Source organism: Podarcis raffonei, chromosome 1 (genome assembly GCF_027172205.1).
Source record: "Podarcis raffonei isolate rPodRaf1 chromosome 1, rPodRaf1.pri, whole genome shotgun sequence".
In the NCBI taxonomy this organism is placed as follows: Eukaryota; Metazoa; Chordata; class Lepidosauria; order Squamata; family Lacertidae; genus Podarcis; species Podarcis raffonei.
Genome location: NC_070602.1, coordinates 117,968,645 through 117,993,924, shown reverse-complemented (window position 1 = coordinate 117,993,924; position 25,280 = coordinate 117,968,645). Strand labels below are relative to the sequence as shown.

The following is a 25,280-nucleotide window of genomic DNA, read 5'->3' as shown; positions in this document are numbered from 1 at the left end:
TCACCCATGAGTTGCGTGACATGTTTGTGGTTTTTTTAATTTAAAAGGCAGTTTTGTGACCCGTGTTAGCCAGTGTGATTTATAAGGGTGTTCCCTGCACATGCTCAGTAGGTGCCCATTGTAAGAGCAGGTTGAGTGGAGTGGGGAGGGATGGAATGAAACATTGGGGGACAGGCAGATGACAGATTGTGGCTGTGTAAGACCCAGAAAATGCCAAGGAAAGAGGGGAGATGATAGAAACGACATACTCCCAAACTAGGCTTCTCAGCCTTGAGCATTTTACAGTTCAGGTGGGCCAAGAAGTTCAAAGTTGGCTATGAAAGTAGACAAGGTGCAAAAATCACAGGAGATGTGTAAAAATAGTTTGAGGGACATGGAGGCGATAAGGAAACTATCCCTGGGCTTCTGGCAGACAACTTTTGAAGCCACAGGGGGAAGGGAAATTTAGGGAGCTCGGTGTGTGTGCTTCACCTGCTGAATTTCTTCTTTAAAGCAAATTCGACAGGAAAGGGAAAGGGAAGGGAAGGAAAGGCAAGGAAAGGGAAAAGTTGGGAACTTTATTTCTAATATCTTTCTGTTGTTCTTTTCTTAAAATGAACCGGTTGTTACAGGTAAAGAAGGAGAATGGCCAGTAAAAGTTGTCACTCCGTTAGAGAAAGTACAGGAGCCTCGTAATTGTACAGTGGTACCTCAGGTTAAGTACTTAATTCGTTCCGGAGGTCCATTCTTAACCTGAAGCTGTTCTTAACTTGAAGCACCACTTTAGCTAATGGGGCCTCCTGCTGCTGCCACGCCACAGGAGCACAATTTCTGTTCTCATCCTGAAGCAAAGTTCTTAACCTGAGGTACTATTTCTGGGTTAGCGGAGTCTGTAACCTGAAGCGCATGTAACCTGAAGCATATGTAACCAGAGGTACTACTGTAACTTGCATGATAGGGTCAGTTACATAGACTCCATGTGTCTTATTCCAGTCAACAGACAAATCTCAGGCTTAGGCCTACCACTGTGCCACTGACAGCCAAGCTAGTAGACTAGAACTGACACCATGAGCTGTATCAAATCCTCAACTGGTAGATTTTGCATATTGTGCCTCCAGATTGTCACTATTTTGTGGGAGGGGTTGAAATTTAGGTTTGTGCAATTAAGGTGGATTAAACCACTCTTTCACCCCAGCACAATAAATCCACTTTTCATTTTTGGCCTTTTGGCCATTATAAATGTGGCGGAGAAGTACCCTGAAAAGTATGGGATGAACAAACGATTAATGGGAAGCTGTATGATTACCCCACAAGCATATCAGGAGGAATTGCTCATTGTTGTATAACTGCCCTGTAAACAAATCAGAACAAATGCTCAGTACAGACTGAACAGAACAGCCACGAAAGCTTTGTGCAAGCAAATTGGGACGAATGATGAATAAATAGATCATATGGAGATGTGCGTGTATAGGAGAGAATTGTAAACATGGAGGCCAACAACAAAGCATCTTGTGGCACCTTGGCTCCTCATAAACATGTATGAAACAGCCTATAGTCTTTAGAAAGAAAGGACCTTGAAAAATGTGTGATCTTTGTAATTTGAAGCATGTGATTCCACACAGAACTGGTGTCCAAAGTGAAACCATAAGTCATGAAACCACGCGGAGGGAGATGCATGGCTTCTGTTATGAGCGCCTTCAGAGAGCATGTGTGCGAGTGTGTATTCAAATGGTTCTGTTTAGAGGTTATAAACAAAAGGCAGCTCTCCCCGTTGTAGTAGAGTGTGTGCTACAGATTCTGGGATACAAGTGACATCAAAGCAACTGCGCTAATGAATTTCCTTAGCATTCATTGGCTCTATAAATGTGCTCCATCTGAGTAAACAAAGCTGCTGTTGTTGGGAATTTGAAGCGGCTGAAAAGTTGGAATGTTTAAAAGAGAAGTTAAAAGGAAGACATTTCCCCTTGACTGCTTCAGAGTTATCAGATAGGCACATGGGTGTCTGTGGGGAGGGGCAAACGGGGCACTTAACCACCCCCAATCCTAAATGTATGCATTAATGTACATACACACACACATTCAGATTGTCAACAGGATGTTTACAGTGATCTCTGAAACCGTTCCAAATGAGCGAGGCTACCAGATTCTGACTCTCTGCACTTTTTTGTTGAAGTCTTCCTGGTCCAGCAGGCAGCTCAGATGAATGACGCAGCTTCTGATTGAATGATGCTGCTTCTGCAAATGTTGTAATACAGTGGTACCTCGGGTTAAGTACTTAATTTGTTCCGGAGGTTCCTTTCTTAACCTGAAGCACCACTTTAGCTAATGGGGCCTCCTGCTGCCGCTGCGCCACCGGAGCACGATTTCTATTCACATCCTGAAGCAAAGTTCTTAACCTGAAGCACTTTTTCTGGGCTAGCGGAGTTTGTAACCTGAAGCGTATGTAACCCGAGGTACCACTGTATTTGGAAACCCTAGAAACATAATGATCATATAAGGAGTTGTGGTGCTTTGTTACGATCAGCTGAAAGGTTTGGGGGTGCTGCTGGGCCCAGCTCTGCTTTTCGAGGGGCAGGTAGAGAGAAACTCCTTTCCTTGGGAAACAGAAACTTAGTACTACTGTTTTGATTGGTTCAAGGAGGTGGGAAGGCACAAGGGTTTTCTATACAGTCGTACCTCAGAAGTCGAATGGAATCCGTTCTGGAAGCCCGTTCGACTTCCAAAATGTTTAGAAACCAAAGCATGGCTTCTGATTGGCTGCAGGAAGCTCCAGAAGCCATGTCGGACTTTCGGGTTCCAAAGAACGTTCGCAAACTGGAACACTCACTTCCAGGTTTGCAGCGTTCAGGAACCAAAATGTTCAGGTACCAAGGCGTTCGGGATCCAATGTACGACTGTACAAGGTTGCTAGAGAGGGAAAGCGAAGAAGCAGAGCTATTTCACTTTCTTTAAGCTATGGATTTCGACAACTGCTTCAGAAAAACAGAAGACAGCTTAGCTAGTGAGCCCTAGACACGTCCTGAAGATACTGCTTCATATATATCCTTTTATGGATAGCTCAGTTGGTGCTGATTATGCCAAGCTTGCAAGTCTGCTATTCCTGCATTGCAGGGGGTTGGACTAGATGGTCCTCAGAATCTCTTCCAACTCTACAATTCTGTTATTCTAAGACATTGTGCAGGTAGAACCCAAAATGTCTGCCTCAAGAGACAGTAAATCTCCAAGGGCAAGTCATGAGAACATCCCAACCGAAAACACGGAGGCAGCTACCAGTCCAGTCCAGTCCAGCATCTGATAGAGGATTTGCTCTCAATATATAGCTCCCCAACTGGAACAACAGGAAACATTGGGCACGGGTCGCTATATATTAAGAGCAAATCCTCTATCAGATGTGAGTTGTTTACACAATGCTGGCCCCCTACAGAAAGTTACGGCTTCAGGCATGATAGTACAGCTCCAAGAGCATTTTGCCATGCATGGCTTTCTAAATATCTTCCTTAATTAGCACATTCTGCTGCTTTGAAACACCCAAGTTGTGAAACATGAAACTCATGTTGTGGTTTTGAACTATATCTCAAGAAGTTCATGGGACAAGGATAAGACGAGCGTTCAAACATGGTAGAAAAAGAAGGAGCACAAATCAGGGCAATCTATCCTCAAGCAACCTTTGTCCATGGCTTATTCCTCAGCTTGGGAAAGAGCATAAACAACCCTGGCAAAGTGAATTACAGTGGTACCTTGGTTCTTCAACTTAATCCGTTCCGGGAATCCGTTCAGCTCCTGAAACCATTCAAAAACCAAGGCACAGCTTCCAATTGGCTGCAGGAGCTTCCTGCATTCAATTGAAAGCCGCAGAAGCCACGTTGGACGTTCGGCTTCTGAAAAACGTTTGCAAACCGGAACACTCACTTCCGGGTTTGTGGTGTTTGGGAGCCGATTTGTTCAGGAGCCAAGCCATTCAAGTACCAAGGTACCACTGTACTTCTCACTCATTCTGGGATAAGTCAGTGACAGCAGAGATGTTACATCATGTACCTCAAGATAGCAGCATCTACCTTGTAGGTTCATGAGAAACCCACGGAATTATCGCACTTACAGGGCCTTAGTTTGACTTTGTAAAGACTTTGCAAAGACCTTGATGCTCAAGGAAGCTGCTTCTGTTTCTGTGCCCATAAAAGTGAGATCCTGCTATCAGGATGTTCCTAGAAACTTATATGGTGCTGAAGAAATATTTTCCCCCTTTGGAATCAACATCCTAGACCAACTTCCATTCATTCTTGTAGTATCAAGACAGAAGAAGTACATTTCCCCCCATTTCCCTGAGACTTCAAGCGGGTGGGGGAATGAAATCTTGAAAGAAGAGATGCAATCTAAAGGGAAACTGGAAATTCTCAAAAGCATCAAAATACATACAAATACATATAAATTATCAAAGGAGAACAAAGACATGTTTTATTTTTTTCTTCTACAAAAATCTTCTCCCTAGGCTATAACAATGCATTACTCAGGCACAATCAATATATCTGAGCTTGAGAACCAAAGTACTTTGAAATAAATTAGACTAGTAGGAGAAGAAACAAAGAACAAATTAACATGATTTTAAAGACTGCTTAAATTTTTATGAACTTGGACCTTGAAATGTTATGATGAGCTCCCAGGAGCCTGTGCTAATATTTGCCAATAATTAAGAGTTGCACTTTCATGTTCCCTCTGATGTGAAAGGTTGGAAATCAGTGTGTTTGCTATCTTTATGGTCATACTGATATATCTTTAAAATAATTGTTTATTTTCTTAATTATTAATGAAATTCTTTAAACGGCTCTATTAAATTTTATTTGTTGGCTTGTTCCTCCACCTCTTGCTGTTAATATCCTAATGCTTGAATATTCCTACTCCTCGCCCAGCTTTACATTACTTTAGATTATGTAGAAGGAATGGCAAATATAAATAAACCCTGAAACATGCAGCTCTGTGGCTTTGCAAGTACCACCCTCTGAAGTATCCTGGGGAACAAACAAACTCCAACAATTTTACCTGCTTAAGGCAGGCAGCACAGCCTTAAATAATAGGCCTTTCATGAAAGTGACAAAGGGATTTCTCAAGCATTCTGTGAATATACGCCAATGAGGTATACAGTGGTACCTCAGGTTACATACGCTTCAGGTTACATTCGCTTCAGGTTACAGACTCCGCTAACCCAGAAATAGTGCTTCAGGTTAAGAACTCTGCTTCAAGATGAGAACAGAAATTGTGCTCCGGCGGCGCAGCAGCAGTGGGAGGCCCCATTAGCTAAAGTGGTATCTCAGGTTAAGAACAGTTTCAGGTTAAGAACGGACCTCCGGAACGAATTAACGAATTAACCCGAGATACCACTGTAATCTGAATAAAATATAATTATCTTTGTCTGTGTTGTAAACAAACAGTTTCAGGTTAAGAACAGACCTCTGGAATGAATTAAATACTTAACCTGAGGTACCACTGTATTTGGGACTGAATATACAGTATCAGGACTGTTGCTGTTTTAATCATACTCTTGGGCTGCAATCCTGTAGCCACTTTCCCAGGTGCAAAACCCCTTGAACTCAATGGGATTTCCTTCTGATCAGACATATATAAGGTTGTGCAGTGAGTCCATCAAAAAGCCCTATCAAAAGAGGTCAACATACTTCACAAACCCAAGGGGAAAGCAGCTCTAACTCGCAACCTGACTTCACCACCCCAGCAATTTGGAAACTGTGCAGCAACATTGTCGGTTTCAAGATGCCCTCTTTCAAAGGGGGCAGGGAAGGGCTCCCAAGAGCTCAGTGCAGTAATTTCAAACATTCCCCGTTGGCTATCTTTGCAGGCTTTTAGCTGTTGGGAGGAGCAGAATTTCTCTAGACAGCAGGGAAATGTAAAATAAGACTCCTGCCCAATTATTAGAATAATCCCGTTACTTAAGGGTATGATTTATTTTTTAAAGACATTGTTATCAGGGCCTCACTTTCATCTGAACTTAATATTTCTAAAACAAGTACAGTGGTACCTCGGGTTAAGTACTTAATTCGTTCCAGAGGTCTGTTCTTAACCTGAAACTGCTCTTAACCTGAAGCACCACTTTAGCTAATGGGGGCCTTCTGCTACCGCTGCACCGCCAGAGCACGATTTCTGTTCTCATCCTGAAGCAAAGTTCTTAACCTGAAGCACTATTTCTGGGTTAGTGAAGTGTGTAACCTGAAGCGTATGTAACCTGAAGCGTATGTAACCCAAGGTACCACTGTAAAGATGCAAAAGATGTCGTGTAAAGAGAGAGGATTTTTGTTCTTCCCGCCACCAATGTTTTCAACTGAAGGGCTGTGGTGATTTCTCTCTCTCTTAAACAGAAAGCCTTAAATGATGTTGCCCGGCATGCAAATGTTCACACCCTCTTCTCTCTTAAGAGTGTATCTGAGCCACCACTGTCTCAGGTCTATGCAATCCTCTTTGCTCAAGAATGCCTTCAGCACCAATGTCTTCTTGCTGAGTTGTACCATCACGGCACCAGCTGAACTGCTTGCTAAGTTCCTACAATCACATACAGTGGTACCTTGGGTTACATACGCTTCAGGTTACAGACTCTGCTAACCCAGAAATAGTACCTCGGGTTAAGAACTTTGCTTCAGGATGAGAACAGAAATCGTGCTCCAGCGGTGCGGCGGCAGCATGAGGCCCCATTAGCTAAAGTGGTGCTTCAGGTTAAGAACAGTTTCAGGTTAAGAACAGACCTCCAGAACGAATTAAGTACTTAACCTGAGGTACCGCTGTACACCAGGCACGTCCAACTCCCAAGAAACTGCGATCTACTCACAGTATAAAAAGACTGGCTGTGATCTACCCATTGTCATTGCCAAGAGATGTTGAGATTTTTTTAGGGGAGGGTTGGCCAAAGTTGTTAAGCTATTTTTTATTATTATTATTATTATTATTATTATTATTATTATTATTGACAGTAGACTACAAAGTTTTTGAGCTATTTTGGGGGGGATCTACTAAGAACACTAAGGTGGTCAATAAACCGCAATCCACCTGGGACACCCCTGCGACCAACCAGTAGATCGCAATTGACCTGTTGGACATGCCTGAGATCCACCCCTCTCCATTTCCCACATGGTTAGAACAGGGATAGCTCTACTCTTCATCATCAGAGGCACTGGTGAGCAATGAAGAAGCACAGACCCCCATTAAAATGCCACCAGAATCAGTAATCCTTGAACAGCAATGGTATCGAAACTCCCGTATTTTTCGCTCTATAAGACGCACCTAGTTTTTAGAGGAGGAAAACAAGAAAAAAAATATTTTGAATGAAACAGTGGATGTATGATTTTTGTGGTTCATGCTGTGGCCACAGACATGTGAGTTTGGGGTAGCCCAATGCAAAAATCCATGTGGATCTGTGCTTTGTAACTACGTTTTTGCGCCATTACAGCCCCACGAAACAGTGGATGCGTGGTTTTTTTGGTGCAGGCTGTAGCCATGGACATGCTATGTGATCTGATGCTGAATTTGGGGTGACCCAATACAAAAATATTGAGGATCCATGTGGATCGGTGCTTTGTAACCACGTTTTTGTGCCATTGCAGCCCCAGGCAACAGTGGGTGCATGATTTTCTTGATCTATCAAAAAACAGCAAATTCAGACAGAAGTTTTAATCCTAGCTTCATAGGATCTGTGCAGGTCTGGAGCTAGCTAACCAAGAGTGGTAGTCTAAGGATTCACCTCATGGGGGAGTGGGGAATAGGAATGGGTCTGCTTGTCTGTGCTCAGTATAAACTGCTTAGCTAGCTAGGCATCTTTAGAATGAACACTCGACAATAGTTTCTCAATCACAGGCTTTCATGGCCAGCCATTGATGTAGAGCCATTCCAGTTTATACCACAATATATGAACAATTGCTAATTTAATGTGCAAGATCCAGGTGTCTCCTCTCGAGAAAGCGTTTCTGTTCTGAGGATATGGCAGTCTTTAAGGGGCCGCAAAATTCTGCATTGTTTTATGTGTTCTTGCATTTCCTGGCCTTCAGAAGCCACTGTTTTTCCTTCCCCCTTTATTTTCAGGGTAACAGTGTCCCAGATGAAGTGGGCTCTGGTCCACAAAAGTTTATGCCATAGTAAATCTGTTGCCACAAGACCCTTGTGGGATAACCAGCCTCATATAACCAACATGCTTAAGTCTAATTGATGCATGAATGTGTTATTGCCATAGAGTAAGCTGTCCTGCAAGGATGCAGGTGGCGCTGTGGGTTAAACCACAGAGCCTCGGACTTGCCGATCAGAAGGTCGGCGGTTCGAATCCCCATGACGGGGTGAGCTCCCGTTGCTTGGTCCTTGCTCCTGCTAACCTAGCAGTTCAAAAGCACGTCAAAGTGCAAGTAGATAAATAGGTACCGCTCCAGCAGGAAGGTAAACGGCGTTTCCGTGCGCTGCTCTGGTTCGCCAGAAGCGGCTTTGTCATGCTGGCCACATGACCTAGAAGCTGTACGCCAGCTCCCTTGGCCAATAAAGCGAGATGAACGCCGTAACCCCAGAGTCGGTCGTGACTGGACCTAATGGTCAGGGGTCCCTTTACCTTTAAGCTGTCCTGCTAGGATTAGCCACCTAGGGAGGGACTAGGCAATCAAGACTTTGTTCCCCTCCAGTCTACCAGAAAAGCTTAATGTTCCTATATCAATAATTTAGGAATTTTCACCACTGTAACTAAGCCAAGTTCTACAGCTTGTGCAACTATTTCTGAATGCTGTATGGAAAAGCACAGGAACATGACCTTTGGAGAGTTTGTAAGTAAAGCATTTTTAACTTTCTAAATGTGTAGTCTTTTTCTATGTTAGGGTAAGAGGGGAGTTTTGGAAGTCACAATGGCATATTTCAAAGGTCTAACAGTCTGTATTTCCATGGTTTACTTTGCTGCATATTTTGTGATTTTAAATCTCTGCTGGGGTTATCCACCAAAGAAGACTTGCGGAAAACCTGGATCTTGGCACCCAGGAAGTCTCCTTTCTATATACCTGTTTTTTCCTTGCCACCAACAACCCTTACCTGTTTCTTCTGGGTTCATGCCCATGACTTTTGTCTCGCTCCAGACCTGAAGTTTATCTGAGAGAGGGAGAGGGAGAGAGATGGAGAGAGTGTGTGTATGTCAGGAGTCAGTAAGAGACCAAATGGGAGTGAGCCCACAGGAGATGACCATCAGTGGATAGCTGACATAGCTGGGGTTGTAGGAGCTAGGTCAGCTCAATCTGCAAGGCTACCCAGGCACACGGGGATTTGGTGTTGGATGGAGAGACATGCTAGATATAGAGCACCTGAGGCATTAAAGGTAACGGGACCCCTGACCATTAGGTCCAGTCGTGACTGACTCTGGGGTTGCGGCGCTCATCTCGCTTTATTAGCCGAGGGAGCCGGTGTACAGCTTCCGGGTCATGTGGCCAGCATGACTAAGCCGCTTTTGGCGAACCAGAGCAGTGCACGGAAACGCCGTTTACCTTCCCGCCAGAGCAGTACCTCTTTATCTACTTGCACTTTGACGTGCTTTCAAACTGCTAGGTTGGCAGGAGCTAGGACCGAGCAATGGGAGCTCACTCCATCGCGGTGAGTCGAATCGCTGACCTTCTGATCAGCACGTCCTAGGCTCTGTGGCTTAACCCACAGCGCTACCTTAACCCACAGCGCCACCCCTGAGGCATTACTTGCGCTAATAATTTTTTTCAGTTTGTGTAGTCTTTTAAATAAACATTAGCCAAGAGGTGAATGAGTTGCTTGACCTACCCATAACCTTAATTTTATGAGTGGATAAAAACGTATGAAAATGATTTGCAAAATCTGTCTAATGACACAGCAGAGAGCACATGTTAATATGGTTTCCTCCAGATATGGTTGTCTGTGATAAATGCTACCAGATTTTCCCCCACACCCACCCATCGTATTTTAGGCTACTTACACAAGGAAGACAAATGGGCTCAGCGAAAGGGCATTTCCTTTGGAGAATGCAAGCTACAGACCACCCAAGAGCCATGCAGCAGCGATGGTATCAAGCTGAAGAGCTACCACAGGGCTTTGCTAAGTCTGAGAATGCAGATAGCTGCGATAGGTGCATTGAATCCATTGTGAAAACAGGCATGAGATAACTTTTTAACATAAATATAAATTTAAAAATAGCCTTTGTTGTGTGTCCAGCTGGTGGTGAGAAATGGACTGTGTACAGTGACAGAGCAATGAAATAAATAGATTAGCTTAGTATTTCAAGAGGTCTTTTGACATCCCCTCTTGCCTTAAGAACCTTATAGGCTGACAGTGGCAGTTGCTTCTATAATTGTGGTAAAGGTAAAGGGACCCCTGACCATTAGGTTCAGTCGTGGCCGACTCTGGGGTTGCAGCGCTCATCTCACTTTATTGGCCAAGGGAGCCGGCGTACAGCAAGTAGATAAATACTTCTGGCGGGAGGGTAAACGGCGTTTCCGTGTGCTGCTCTGGTTCGGCAGAAGCGGCTTAGTCATGCTGGCCACATGACCCGGAAGCTGTACGCCGGCTCCCTCAGCCAATAAAGCGAGATGAGCACCACAACCCCAGAGTCGGCCACGACTGGACCTAATGGTCAGGGGTCCCTTTACCTTCACCTTACATTTAATGAGGTAAATTTTATTAAGAAAAAAAAGAAGGTAAATAAGTGGCTAAAGAAATGCTAAGATGTAAGTGAATATTTATGAAAGCCAGAGAGTGGGATGGGGGGAAGTCGAAGCCCAGTTTGAGCAATGCTTTTGATGATGAGATTATGTAATGGAATGTGATTATGATAAAATGTAAACTTAATAAAAATATTATTTAAAAAAAAAAGAACTTGGCATAAGGGTTCCTGGGGTGGAAGAGCCCGTTTTCATCTATGATGGTGAAGCAAAATGTTCCAAACTGCAGCAATTTGGATGCCTCTTGAGATATCATCACAAGATATCTTAGAACCATTTGGTGTGACGGTTCTAAGACTGTGCCAAGGATCTGCAAAGGGTAGCCCAGGGGCTGTTTGCAAGAGGACTTTGAAACTGCCCTGCCTGTGCCTGGTAGTCAAACTGAGCAGAATTGAAACCTCCACTCATAAGCTGGGTGCAAGCCTGGTAGCTGCAGGGGTCTGTTCCACCCATGTTTTACCTACATGTGACCTGCTAGGAAAGCAGACTTCTGCAGGATTCAAAAGGGAGTGACCAAGACTGCATAAGTCCAAAGGCAGAAAGATTCCATGACTGGGGCAGGGGATCAGAGAAGAACCAGCTCCCGCCCCCAAGTTCGGCCTGTGCTGGAATTTGGTCAGTCTCTTACAATCAGTTATGGCTCCAGTGGCAATAGTCACATTTCAACATTGGGGTTATGGCCCCGATGGAAGCAGTTTCTTAGAAGTTATGGGCAGAGCCAGGTACTTTCAGCTAGTATCTTATAATTGGGGAGGTGGGGAATGCAACAGCTGCTACTGCTACAGTGGTACCTCTGGTTATGAACTTAATTCATTCCAGAGGTCCGTTCTTAACCTGAAACCGTTCTTAACCTGAGGTACCACTTTAGCTAGTGGGGCCTCCTGCTGCCGCCGCGCCACTGGCGCACGATTTCTGTTCTCATCCTGAGGTAAAATTATTAACCTGAGGTACTACTTCCAGGTTAGCGGAGTCTGTAACCCGAAGTGTTTGTAACCTGAGGTACCACTGTACTAGCAGTTATATCTTAGCTTGTCGCCACAACACTGAAAGATATACTTACTATATAGAGGGTTTGTATTTGTTTACTCCATGACTACTACATCCCCCTGTTCAATTCAGCATCGAACCCCAGGTGGTTTTGGGGGCAGCTTACCCAGGAGCCCGTCCACACCTTTAACATATAGTTGAACCAAGGTGGTGAATCTTGCCTTCAGACCACACCCTGGGATTAGAAAACAAATGCAAAGTTTTTGCTCAGTTTTATTCCAAACTCAGCACTGTATCCCAGTTTCTACATGCCTACATAGAACGGCACAGGTTGCGGGGGAATCAACCCTGGAATTAGGAAGCCAGAGCTCTTTTGATTGTAAAATATGCTGAGACATTTACAGCACCTGGCGTGGCGGAGATCTAAATTGTGTTGTCGTCCTGTAGGTTCCCCAAGCTGCCTCGAACAGAAGCTCAAAACGCCCCGTCGAAGGTGTCAGCAGCCTAAAGTGCTGAATAGCCCTGAGGACAACGTGTATTATAACCAGTTAAATGTGAGTTCAAAGTGGCAATAAAGCAGTTTTACTGGCTTTGTCTCCAGTTAATAATTTTGTTATTGATACCTGTTCCAACCCCTCCAGTTCCCCCCACCCCGCCCCCACCCCGTTGCCCCCACCCCACCCTGACGTTCTTCAGCTCTCGTCTTGAACATGTGCTTATGCTCTTTATCTGTTGCTTTCATGTCAGGATGTCTGCCTTCACGGTGAATAATTGATGTGGTTTATCAAAGACGAGCAAGATGCATGCTTCATCAGGCTCGCTTGAGCCCTTTGATCAAAAAAATTATGCTGTGACTTCTGATATTATCAGCATCTGCTTGCATTCAACACAAAATCACTTTGAATTAAAAATTAACGACTTGCTGCCTTGCTTTGACTGTGTGTTCTTGGCCCTCTCCACAGGGAGCTCTAGAATATCAAGGGAGCAAGAGGAAGCCAAGAAAACTTGGGTAAATAGCTATCTTCTTAGTTCTAAGCAACTGTAAACAGAAGAAGGTCCTTTGTGATATTACAGAAAACGCACAAACTTTCTGGAGAGAATTCTAAAAATAAACAGCCAGACTCAATATAGCAACCTTGGCTATTCTGCTACAGAAGCAAACAGAAAACGGAGTCTAATCTTGTCTGTTAAAACGTGGCAACCATCTCTTGCAAGACTGAGGGCAACCAGACAGGTTCTTCTTGATGGAATTTCTGCAAAGTTTTGATTTTTCTTTCTTTGTTTTGTAATGGGTTTGATACAAGGAGTGGACTGGGAGTCCTAGAAGCAAATGTCCGCCAACTGTCTGCATTGGCTCAGAATGAGGGGCAGTAAAATGCAGAAGTCCTTCCTGGTCTCTGACATGGAACAGCTGAAGGGAGAAAAGGCAAACAAAGCATTTGTTCCTCAAAAGAGGCAGTCCATGTTCATTCTTGGCTGTGGTCTGCTTTGTTTGCGACTCTTTTTCCCTTACGCAGATTCAGTTTCCTTAAAGGGAAAATCATGTGCGCTCTCAATTATGAAGTGTCCTGTTCTTGTTTTCCTGTGAATCCCTAGATCAGATAGCCACCGAGTACATCAGTTATAAAGCATGCTAGCAACAACCACCACCTGACCCCTCAAAAGCCATCCCAGATAAAATAACCTTATGATGCTTCTGAACCTCAAATGTGATTCAGACATATCTGCATTTTATATAACTTGCTTGTGTTGCTGTTTTAAAATTGTAAACCAGCTTGGGTGCCTTGGTAGAAAGGCAGTATATAAATCCAAATAAAGTGTGTTGTGAGGGAATGGATACAGTCAAAGAAAGCTGTGCTTGGTCCCCATTGACATCAATGAAACACAAGTCTTAATTAACTTGCCCCCTTGATTTCACTGCAGCCTAGGTTCAACTGAGTCTGAATCCAACCCAATTTGTTTGTGAACATTCATTTAAAATTTCCTTTAGTTTGCTATGATCCTTTGTTGTTTTGTGTGTGTGTTTACAAATAATAGTTTGACAAATTACCACTATTACTACTACTTTTTGTGTATGCTGTCTGGGAACGACATCTTGTCTTATAGAGAATCACACTAGCAATGCAGTTACCTTCTCCTAGTGCCATATAGGAACAGTTTTTTATCTCAGTGTGCAATTTTTAATAACCACTCAGGGCAGGACCAAGGGAGCCTGTTGAGCAAGCGGGAAACACTTCCATTCACACAAGGGAGGAGGCCTCCAATTTCTACCAGTGTGTCTCTCACCTAAAGCTCCCCATAACACTCCACACTGTTCCAGAGCATCTCCTGACCTACCCTTGGGGCAGGGAAACAAGGAGCCACAGCAAGGAAGAGGAGGCAGGAAACCTTCCATGTGTAGTTCTTAGGATCCATCCACAAAGTTTAAGCAGCCCATAAGCAGTGGTGCTTGAAGTGTAGGTGGGTTCCCACGAGGCAAGACACAGCGATAACAGCAAGAACGTTTATTGAACTAATAGAACTGGACAACAGGGGCAAAGCAACTGCTTATATACATTTCTGAAGGCCTGGGCCACTCCCACTCCCAACGTGATTGGCTGTCTAAACTTCCAAGCTGCGAATCATGACTCAGAGTTTAAAGGCCAATGGCAGAGGTCCAAATCCTGAAATGTTCTGTGATTGGATATCATATATTGAATCAGAACACAGGGGCTCAGATTCCTTAGTCCAGACACAAGCTCAGGCAAACACGGACCACTGAATGCATAACAGTGCTATTCTATTACATGTGCGTGATGCCACAGCATAATTGCTGGGGATTTTGTCATTGATCAACTATCCACCAGAAGTGGAACCTTCTCATTCTGTGAAGCTTCTATGAGTTATTCAGGAAGCATCTTGGTTATTTTAGAAGTATGGCTGATCACTTAAAAACAAACAAGGACTGCACTGACTTCGTGTGGCGTGGATTTGTAAGAATCATTTGACAGAAACCCAAATCATGGCTTTCCTCACTATAGAAACTTTGAAACACCATAAATCCAAACTATTATTGACGAATGATTCATACACAGCTCCTAAGCAGGAAGTAGCATGCTGTGTTCCTGGGTTTTAAAGCCTGGAAGAGTCCTAACTCAAAGCCAACACCTTAAATTGATCCCAGTGACTCTAGGGAGCTAGCGCCGGACTCACTCCCAGGTTAATGTGCATATGATTGCAGCCAGAGTGTATTATTCTTTGAGGCTCTGCCCAGAGAAGTCATATACTTCACCTAGGGTTGCCATATTTCAAAAACTGAAAATCACAAAAGTTGTCGAGCTTTATTTGCAAAATCTCAATGGAAAAATGAGTTTTTGAGCTATTTTTAATGAAATTGGCCAAAATCTACACTTCCAACAACGGCTGCCATACGTCCAGATTTTCCCGGACATTTCAGCAATTTCTGCCCAGACACTGTTTATGAGGGCCAAATACCAGCTATGTCCAGAAAATTCATGGCAACCCTAACTTCACCAGCCAACAGTCAGTCATCAAGCACAAGATTGTTTTTGTTCTACCACCCCTACGAAAGCACATTTTGTACCCAGCAAACATAAACTTCTAAAAAGAATGTGGTGAGCCATTCAGAATGGTTTGTGTTTCCTTCTTTTTCCTCAGGCAAATAAAAGTGCTTGATTGGGAGGATGAGTATTACAAATCATTGTCAGCCGCAGATTCCATCACAGAGGAGGAAAACACATTCCAAGCTCTTCCTTCTTCCAGAGGAGTGTCCTTTCGGAGCTGAACTTTTACCACTTAACTCTTTTGGTACAATGCTGGTAAGAAACTTAACATATGCTTCTCATTTCTGGTTCACATGTGTGCATGTGGTATGCACATTGCCGATCAGAAGGTTGGCGATTCGAATCCCCGCAACGGGGTGAGCTCCCGTTGCTCGGTCCCTGCTCCTGCCAACCTAGCAGTTCAGAAACACGTCAAAGTGCAAGTAGATAAATAGGTACCGCTCTGGTGGGAAGGTAAATGGCGTTTCCGTGCACTGCTCTGGTTCGCCAGAAGCGGCTTAGTCATGCTGGCCACATGACCTGGAAGCTGTACACCGGCTCCCTCGGCCAATAAAGTGAGATGAGTGCCGCAACCCCAGAGTCGGCCACGACTGGACCGAATGGTCAGGGGTCCCTTTACCTTTACCTTTTTACATAATACTTTAAATACATACTTTGGGAGCACCTTGACGTACGCTATTTGACAACATAGGCAGAACAGGAGGAGATTCAACAAATGCTGGTGTCTACCATGGTTCTGTATCCTGCATACACACTATACATTTAAAGCACAATTTTATTTTATTCCCCCCCACTCTATAATCAATTTTATTAAGTTTTCAAAAGTTTAACATATAATCTTCAATACATCATAAATTTATCTTTTTTCCACTTCCCACCTCATTTTCCACAGTGTTTATATTTATCCCCCTCTGCCTCACACTACCTTTGATTTCTTATCCCATCACAACAATACTGTATTCTCTAAATCCTTCGGTTGCTCATAATTCAAATCCTTCTCACGAGTTCATCATACAGTGGTACCTCTGGTTACATGCTTAATTCGTTCTGGAGGTCCGTTCTTAACCTGAAAGTGTTCTTAACCTGAAGCACCACTTTAGCTAATGGGGCCTCCTGCTGCCGCTGTGCTGCCACTGCGCAATTTCTGCTCTCATCCTGAAGCAAAGTTCTTAACCCGAGGTACTATTTCTGGGTTAGCAGAGTCTGTAACCTGAAGCGTCTGTAACCTGAAGTGTCTGTAACCCGAGGTACCACTGTACTGTAATATTTCCTTAAATATTCTGAAAAGGGCTTTCATTCTTCCACAAAACAATCATCATTAGGTTTTCTTATTTTGGCTCTTAACTTTGCAAGTTCATCATACAGTGGTACCTTGGTTCTCGAACTTAATCCATTCCGGAAGTCCGTTTGACTCCCGTAACCATTTGGAAACCAAGGCACGGCTTCTGATTGGCTACAGGAGCTTCCTGCACTCAAGAGGAAGCCACATCGGACATTCAGCTTCGGAAAAACATTCGCAAACCGGGACACTTACTTCCGGGTTTGCAGTGTTCGGGAGCCAATTTTTTCGTCAACTAAGCCATTTGAGAACCAAGGCACCATTGCCTAGCTTATCCATTCTTCTTTGGTGGGAACTTCTTCTTCCTTCCATTTAAAGCACAATTATACCCCAAAAAGAGTCTTGTAAACAGTAGCATAGGCCTCCACAAAGCTACAACTCCCAACACACTGAACAAACTCCAGTTCCCAGGATTCTTAATGGAGGGGAATGACTTGCTTTAAATATATGGTATGTATGCAGCCCAAGAGAAGGCAAGAAAAGGTAAATCAAAACATCAACGTGGCAGCCTTTTCTCAAAATTATGGCGTGTTTCTATAACAGAATATCTTGCTAACCATAATGGAATGGAGGGGTCATAGCCTAGTGGTAGAGCAACTGCCTTGCAAGCAGAAGGTAGCAAGTTCAATCCCCCAGCACAGGGGGTCCCAAACTAAGGCCCGCGGGCCGGATAAGGCCTGAGGGACTTGTTTATCTGACCCACGGTGACCGCCACCACCACCCGCCACTGCTGCCCACTCTTACCAGCGCTGCGCTGCACGGCTGCCCACTTCCAGGTCAGAGGAGCACCGGAAATAGCTTTTGCGCATGCGCAAGCGTTATTTCCTTTGCACATCCGGGTCGGAGGAGGCGTGTGCACATGCGCACAAGCTATTTCTGGTGCTCCTCCGACCCGAAAGTGCGCCGGAAATAGTGTGTGCGCACATGTATGGGCATGCGCTCCCCTGCCCTCTGGCCTGCTGCGCGATTGGCGCTGGAGACACCGGCCCGAGGCGCGGTAAGTTTGCTGACCTCTGCCCCAGCATCTTCAGGTACGGTTTGAAGAGACACCTGCCTGAAACCTCGGTGAGCCACTGCAAGTAATGAGCTGGATGGACCAAGGGCCTGACTCTGTATGGAGCAGCTTCCTCTGTTCCTGTGCATGGCATGAGAGGGTGACTCCTGCAGCGTTTGCCTCGTAAACAAAACATGACACAGCATTGGAGGAGCATTCTGAGACACAGCCGAACTCTGAAAACTGGAGTAGATTCATAAAGCGAGGAATAATTAGCACAGTGGAGGAATCTAGTGTAGCCTGCGTTCAAAATGCTGAATGCGTGCTTTTTGACGTTATCTTGTCAAACGGTATTTTGTGATAGAACATGTGGCTCTTGTTTCCCCAGAGGAGAAACACGCACACATTTTCAAAAAGCCTAAGCGGTAGAACAGTTAAGACCCTATTACCGAATCGCTTGATTTTATGACGTGAAGTTGGAAATAGTTAGATCAGAGCCAAGACTTTGCAGCCCCTCAGGAAAATAAATTATATGGTCTGTTGTTGGGTGCCATTTATGTGGACTCTCAGGTCGCTATGTGTCGCCTTTCAGCCAAACTGTGCAACCAGCAGTGGTGTGCATTGCCTTGTTCTCCTGACCCCTTGGTATGGGGAAAACAGTGGGCAGCTTAAATGGACAGGAGCCCAAGAACACGTCACATCCCAGGGAACAGTAGCCTGTAACTCTTACCACTACAGATTCCTGATTTTAGCCCTGATAGGCAGTGCCTGATGGTGGGCTAGGAAAATAAGGAAGGTATGCTTTCATTGATTTAATTGGAAGGTGCCAGCTTTAACGAGTGATGGAAAAATTGAATTGGTGGGATGTGTTGAGGCCTACCTAAGCTCCCTTGCACCCTTGGCAAGGAGCTGTATCAGGGCCTCCGAAGCCAGGAGAGACCATGGACCAGAAAACTCCAAACGTTTGCTTTCCGTCTCCTTTCACACTTCAGCCACTGCCATCAGGGTCAGGTCTGCTCAGCTCAGCCTCCCCTCATCCTCTTCTTCCTCCTCCAGCATTCTGTCTGTCTTTCTGTCTGCCTTCCTGCCTACCTCTCTCCTTCCCATAGCTGTCAACTTACAGATTTGAAAATAAGGGACCAGCAGCCAAAATAAGGGATTTTCCAGGCACAGGTATGTTCAACTTCTGAGCCCCTCCGAGCCAAAGGCAGAAAGCCCAGCCAGCAGCCGAACGAAACCTCAAGCAGTGATTCCCACAGCGCAGCAACCCGGCAAAGGGGATGCAGCAAGCAAAAACCACCGTCACCTCTCTGCTGGGAAGTGCTGAGCAAAGGCGAGTCCCCTATGAGCAGCACATGGCATGCAAGTTCCACCCCCCAGTCATTCTTAGACTCCTTATTGGGTGAGCAACGCAGCCAAGCAACACAGTTGGAGCCTTCCTCCTCCCTGGCCGGCAGGGAGGGAGGGAAGGAGAGGAGCTGCTTCCTTTGAAACCCGGGAAATTTAAGGGACATCATCAATAAGGGGCAGCAGCAGGACACGGCGCTGGGATAAGGGAGTACCCCGCCAAATAAGGGACGGTTGACAGCTATGCTCCTTCCACATGCTGCCTTCCCTTCCTCCTCCTCCTCCTGCAAGTCTCGCCCTCTCTCTCCATCTTTCCTCCCTCTGAGCCCCAAGCTCTCCAGAGGATCCTATGGACCTCGCCTGGCCACCCAGAGCAGCTGAGGAGCAGCCCAGAGATCATGCACCCAGGCGAGCAGCAGTGGCGGAGCTAGCTGCATCCCTCAGGGATGACACCTGGAGCGAAACGTCCCCACCGCCCCCCCTTCCTACGCCCCTGGTGAACAGGCTCCTAGATGCTCCAAGCCAGAGTGAAGAGGTACAATTTTTGTGCCCCCTCAGCTGGCCTGCACTCTTGCCAGGGGCCAACTTAAGCAACCCCTAGGTATGCCCCTGGTTGAAGGCACACCTGTTTGTTTGTTTGTTTGTTTGTTTGTTTGTTTGTTTGTTTTTAAAGGTACTTTGGTTCTCAGATATCACTGCAACAGATATTTCAGAAGAAAACTGATATATAGCCTTTCTTTCTAAGAATGAGGGCTTGTGCATATATTTTACAGCCCACTTTTTAACCATTATCAGTGCTTATTGTTGGGGTGTGGCTGCATGAAGTCTTGGTGGCATCAAAGAGCCAGTGTGGTGTAGTGGTTAAGAGTGGTAGACTCGTAATCTGGGGAACCGGGTTCGCGTCTCCGCTCCTCCACATGCAGCTGCTGGGTGACCTTGGGCCAGTCACACTTCTCTGAAGTCTCTCAGCCCCACTCACCTCACAGAGTGTTTGTTGTGGGGGAGGAAGGGAAAGGAGAATGTTAGCTGCTTTGAGACTCCTTAGGGTAGTGATAAAGAGGGATATCAAATCCAAACTCCTCCTCCTCTTCTTCTTCTTCTTCTTCTTCTTCTTCTTCTTCTTCTTCTTCTTCTCTTCAAAGAAAAAGACTTTGGCAGCCTGGGCTGCCCTACATCATGATGTGGATGTAGTGTTTTAGCAAGACATTGGATAAGGGCAGGGCCGGTCCTATTATCAGACAGATTGAGGTAACTGCTTCAGGTGGAAAGCATGGGGCACTGTTTAAAAAACAAAAACACATCGGCTGCTGTTTATTTATTCTGGATTTTGTTTTTAATCCATGCCAAAAAAATTCAGGGTAGGCTGAGGAGGGAGGGGCATATGAAACCAATCACCAACGTTTCCTTATATAGCAAATAAAAGGCAAAATAATATCCTCCAACAAAATCCAGTTTCAGTGATGAAACTTCAATGATTTCAGAGTCAGAAGACCCATAAGCAACCCAGGCCTCACAACACCCTGTACTAATTTGATATATGAGAATGAGTACTCTGATGGTGACAAAGTAGCAGTTGAGGAGAGAACTAACCCCTCAGAGAATGACCTGGCGATAGCAATGGCAAGGGGTGAGCAGGGCCTAAACCAGGGGCACCATCTCACCCGAAGAATTGTGGGTGCCCGCCGCCGTAATGTGGACATGCGACGTCACACACCTGCCCCTACATGCAGGCATGTGCAAGTGATGTCTTGAAAGACCTACATTGGCTCCCAGTACGTTTCCGAGCACAATTCAAAGTGTTGGTGTTGACCTTTAAAGCCCTAAACGGCCTCAGCCCAGTATACCTGAAGGAGCGTCTCCACCCCCATCATTCTGCCTGGACACTGAGGTCCAGCGCCGAGGGCCTTCTGGCTGTTCCCTCACTGCGAGAAACAAAGCTACAGGGAACCAGGCGGATGGCCTTCTCAGTAGTGGCACCTGCCCTGTGGAAGGCCCTCCCACCAGATGTCAAGGAAATAACATTACCTGACATTTAGAAGACATCTGAAGTCGGCCCTGTTCAGGGAAGTTTTCAATGTGTGACATTTTAATGTATTTTTAATCTTTGTTGGAAGCCGCCCAGAGTGGCTGGGGAAACCCAGCCAGATGGGCGGGGGTACAAATATTATTATTATTATTATTATTATTATTATTATTATTATTATTATTATTAATTATTGTTGTTGTTGTGTCGCACATCCACATTGCAGCAGCTGGTAGTGGTAGCAGCTCCTCTTCCTCCTCCTCTCCACAGCCAGTGAGTTACCTTTTTCCACGGGGAGGGGCTCAAACTCTGCATTTGAGAACCCCCTCCCCCTGAAAAAGGGTGCCTTGCTCCATGGCAGCAGAGGACAGAGCTCAACCGCTTCTCTCTCAGGGGCAGCGCCGCAGAGGTTGGCTGGCTGCCTCTCACTTGGGGGCAGTGCTGCTGCCGCCTGCTAACTTTGTGAGTGCCCGGCCCCCGGCATTATATTCTTGTGGGTGTCCAAGCACCCACGGTACCATAGAGTTGGCTCCTATTGCCTATACCGGGGTAGGCAACCTAAGGCCCGGGGGCCGGATGCAGCCCAATCGCCTTCTCAATCCCTTCCGCGGATGGTCCAGGAATCAGCGTGTTTCTACATGAGTAGAATGTGTGCTTTTATTTAAAATGCATCTCTGGGTTATTTGTGAGGCATAGGAATTCATTCATATATTTTTTTCAAAATATAGTCCGGCCTCTCACATGGTCTGAGGGACGGTGGACCGGCCCACAGCTGAAAAAGGTTGCTGACCCCTGGCCTATACAATGTATGCTTTCTGTTTAGAGTCACTGGCAGCACCCAATATGGACTAGTGACATGAATTGTCCTGTACACTAGAGGAATTCCCTTTCCATTTGGTTCATTGGTATCAAGGTGAAACCTGCTTGATGCAATTTAGTTAAAGGTGGTTTGCTGTCTTCCTGCTTTTGACTGGGAGACTGGATCGAATTTTCCTGAAAGCCACACTTTGTGGAAGTTAAAGGGTGGAGGCACTGAATGTAATTTTGTACTACTATTAGTTGCTGGTAAACAGCTAGAGAAAAGCAGCCTCGGAGGCGTTTTGATCCCTGTGGTTGGGACTGGCACTGCAAATGCCGACTGCCAATTCCTTATCATTCCTTCTCAGCCTATCCTTTGCAAATAAATGGATTGTTTTCCCCAAAGCCCCTGTGAAGAAGAGCACTGCTCTCGTCTTCCACCACTCAGGAAAGGGACAGAGAAATATTTAAATACAAGGGGTTTTTATTTTATTTCCCACTTCCCAAATCTCTTTATTGGATACTTGTCAAACCAAGTTTCACAATACATTATATTACTTTGGTTACAGAAAAGAAACTTACTTTGGTTAAAGAAAGGAAAAACAAAGGAGGGAAGGCAATGCGTTTCTGTCAAGAAAGTAGTTACTGGTAAACTGTTTAAGTACAAGTTGGCAAGTAAATATCTCCAAGCACCCGGCTGGTCCTGTTTAGCAGAAATGTCAGAACTGTGCAACTGTCAAGGCCAGGGAACAAGTCAAGGATTGGTATTGAGGGAATCGAGCCAGAAATTCGGAACCAGGGAACAAGGAAGGAGACGCTATCATTACCCAGGCAAAGCTCTGAACATGAAGTCTTTATAGCCCTTCCTGTTCAGAAGAGCCAATAACCAGCCTGGGTAGGTAAAGTCACTCCAATACTTGGTTGTCAGATGGACATGGAGAAATGCCACCTAGATCCTATAATAAAAATGTTATTATTTATACCCCGCGAATCTGGCTGGGTTTCCCCAGCCACTCTGGGCAGCTCACAACAGAATTAATGATGATGATGATGATGATGATGATGATGATGAACCAATAAAACATCAGACATTAAAAACTTCCCTAAACAGGGCAGCCTTCAGATGTCTTCTAAAAGTCAGATACAGTGGTACCTTGGGTTAAATGCTTAATTCGTTCCGGAAGTCTGTCCTTAACCTGAAACTGTTCTTAACCTGAAGCACCACTTTAGCTAATGGGGCCTCCTGCTGCTGCCGTGCCGCCGGAGCATGATTTCTGTTCTCATCCTGAAGCAATGTTCTTAACCCAAGGTAATATTTCTGGGTTAGCAGAGTCTGTAACCTGAAGTGTATGTAACCTGAAGCATTCCATAGGGCGGGCGCCACTACCAAAAAGGCCCTCTGCCTGGTTCCCTGTAACTTCACTTCTTGCAGAGAGGGAACTGCCAGAAGGCCCTCAGAGCTGGACCTCAATGTCCAGGCAGATGATAGGAGTGGAGATGCTCCTTCGAGTACACTGGGCCAAGGCCGTTGAGGGCTTTAAAGCACCAACACTTTGAACTTCTCCATTTGGATTTCTCTGCTCTAGGAAACAAACCACACAGGGAAAGTGCTGATTGGCAGCACTTGCAGACCCACTTTACCTGCCCCACAGGTGAGTGTGGCGTGGGGAGAACAGCATTACAGGCCAAACTGGGACCCTTGAAAGCCTGGCTGAGCCTGTGGCTGGAGGTTCCCCGTCACTGTTCAATCTGCATCAGAAGCAGATTGCAGTAAAAGTCCATTTGCTAAAAGTGAAGCATTCTTAAGCCGATTCCATTATGAGCTCCTTGTAATACAGGAATGCATCAATCTGAAACGTGTGAAACCCACTTGCAATTAGTTTTCCTCAAGGAGAGCTAGGAAAACATGCTATGCAGCTCTTCAGAGCTGCTGTTTTAGGGTCGCCACTGTGGTCACTGGTAAGTGCATCCCCAAAACCTGGTGCAGGAACCTCACCCTTATTAAAGTAACATTAAGTGCTATTTTTTATCGATCTGATCCTCTGGCTTAATGATTAGTACTTGCTGATGTTTTAATAATAACCTTTGCAGGCTTTCTCCCATTTTACTTGGTTGTAAATCGTTGCACAGAAGAAGAAGAAGAAAAAGGGGCTGCGGAAACTAACTTAGCATAAACATTTTGCAGAGGACTTTAAAGGCTAGAAGGAAGAGCAGGATTCGGTAGTGCTGCATGCTAACTAAAGGGGGTGGGAGAATCCCACCCTTTCCAGATAAAAGGGAGCCTTGAGTGTGAACATCAAAGAATTGTTAATGACCAGAAATACCATTAGGGTTAGGATCCCTTTTGTTTCAAGCCTCTCACACCTGCAGCGCATCAGACACTGCCTTTGTTGGTCCATCTGAATTACCTCTATTAGCATTTATAGAAAAGTCATTGGCAAAACCACTAATATCGCTCCTGGCCTCCTCTGGGCCTCCCCCCAATTTTAAGTCTGATATTAGTTCTCTGTGGGTTTCCTTTATGATACAGAATCTGCCAAAGGAAAAGCCAATAGCCCAGGATTCTGCTGATTGCAAATGAGCTCGGCTGTGAAAGGAGAAGGATAGCTTTTGTTACTGAAAAGTAATATCGGCAACTGTACGAGAAGCACACATAAGAAGCTCACACATTAGTGAGAGCAAAACCAGAGCGTGAAATTCAGATTAGGCTACCACAGGCTATCAGAAGGAGCTGTTGCGGTGGGGAGCGAGGAAAGAGAGAGGCAGGAGCAGTATTGGGGGAACTTGGCACCGGCTGAAGGTGTAACCTGTTCCATTTGGCCCCTGAAAAGCAGTTTAGCAGATGGCGCGACCAGCTGTCCTTTTCAGCCATTTAATAAACTCTTTGGTGGTAGCAGTTTGGGAAGTAGGGGGCAGAGAGGTTTTAGGCTAGAGGGGAGAGGGAGGAAAATCAAGAAATCTGTCCCAGTTGTCTTTGCCAAGTATTAAAGTCAACCTTTAACAAATAATAATAATAATAAAGAATTGCAAAAGGGGGAAAGAATCTAATGGAGGATGTTGCCCTGCTTATCGAGATTCCCCACCCCCAACTCCAAATGTCTATTTTCCACTGATAAATAAAGGCCCAGTATGCCAGTGTACGAAAACACTTATTACACTGTTATCTTTATATGTCATTTCAATTTCAGCCTTTGCAAAGGAGGTGTCTAATTAGAAATCTTAAATGAACTGTGGAATGAAAAATTGAGCTGGTAGCTAAGGCATGAGCATGTGGCAAAATAATAGTCAAAAAATGACCTATTTTTATCCATAAGACCGAACTTCTTTTAAGGTTCAGGCAACCCACTGAGAAAAATGGATCCTTCAGTGAACTCATGGGACTCAATCATCTGAAACGCCGCTGACCTTGCCTTTCTGAGCATGCGGATGCTACTGAGAGTTTTGATGCATGACCTCTTTACTTCCAGGGATGACACTAGTGAGATAGCCCTCCATATGCTTTTTCATCAATAACATTTCAGGGAAGTTCTGTGTGTCTTTTTTTTTTTTAATTAAT

General features: G+C 45.1%; 1 protein-coding gene across 1 annotated transcript in view; it reads left to right on the top strand.

Annotated features, from left to right (window-relative positions):
* The window catches only part of MYO3B (myosin IIIB), a 259,294-nt gene that overhangs the window by 223,806 nt on the left and 10,208 nt on the right, over nt 1-25,280 (top strand). Inside the window, exons 32-34 of the mRNA XM_053375945.1 lie at nt 12,108-12,214; nt 12,623-12,669; nt 15,318-15,478. Of these exons, the coding sequence (XP_053231920.1) occupies nt 12,108-12,214; nt 12,623-12,669; nt 15,318-15,444 (281 nt within the window). The 3' untranslated portion in view covers nt 15,445-15,478. The remainder of the gene's footprint in view (nt 1-12,107; nt 12,215-12,622; nt 12,670-15,317; nt 15,479-25,280) is intronic.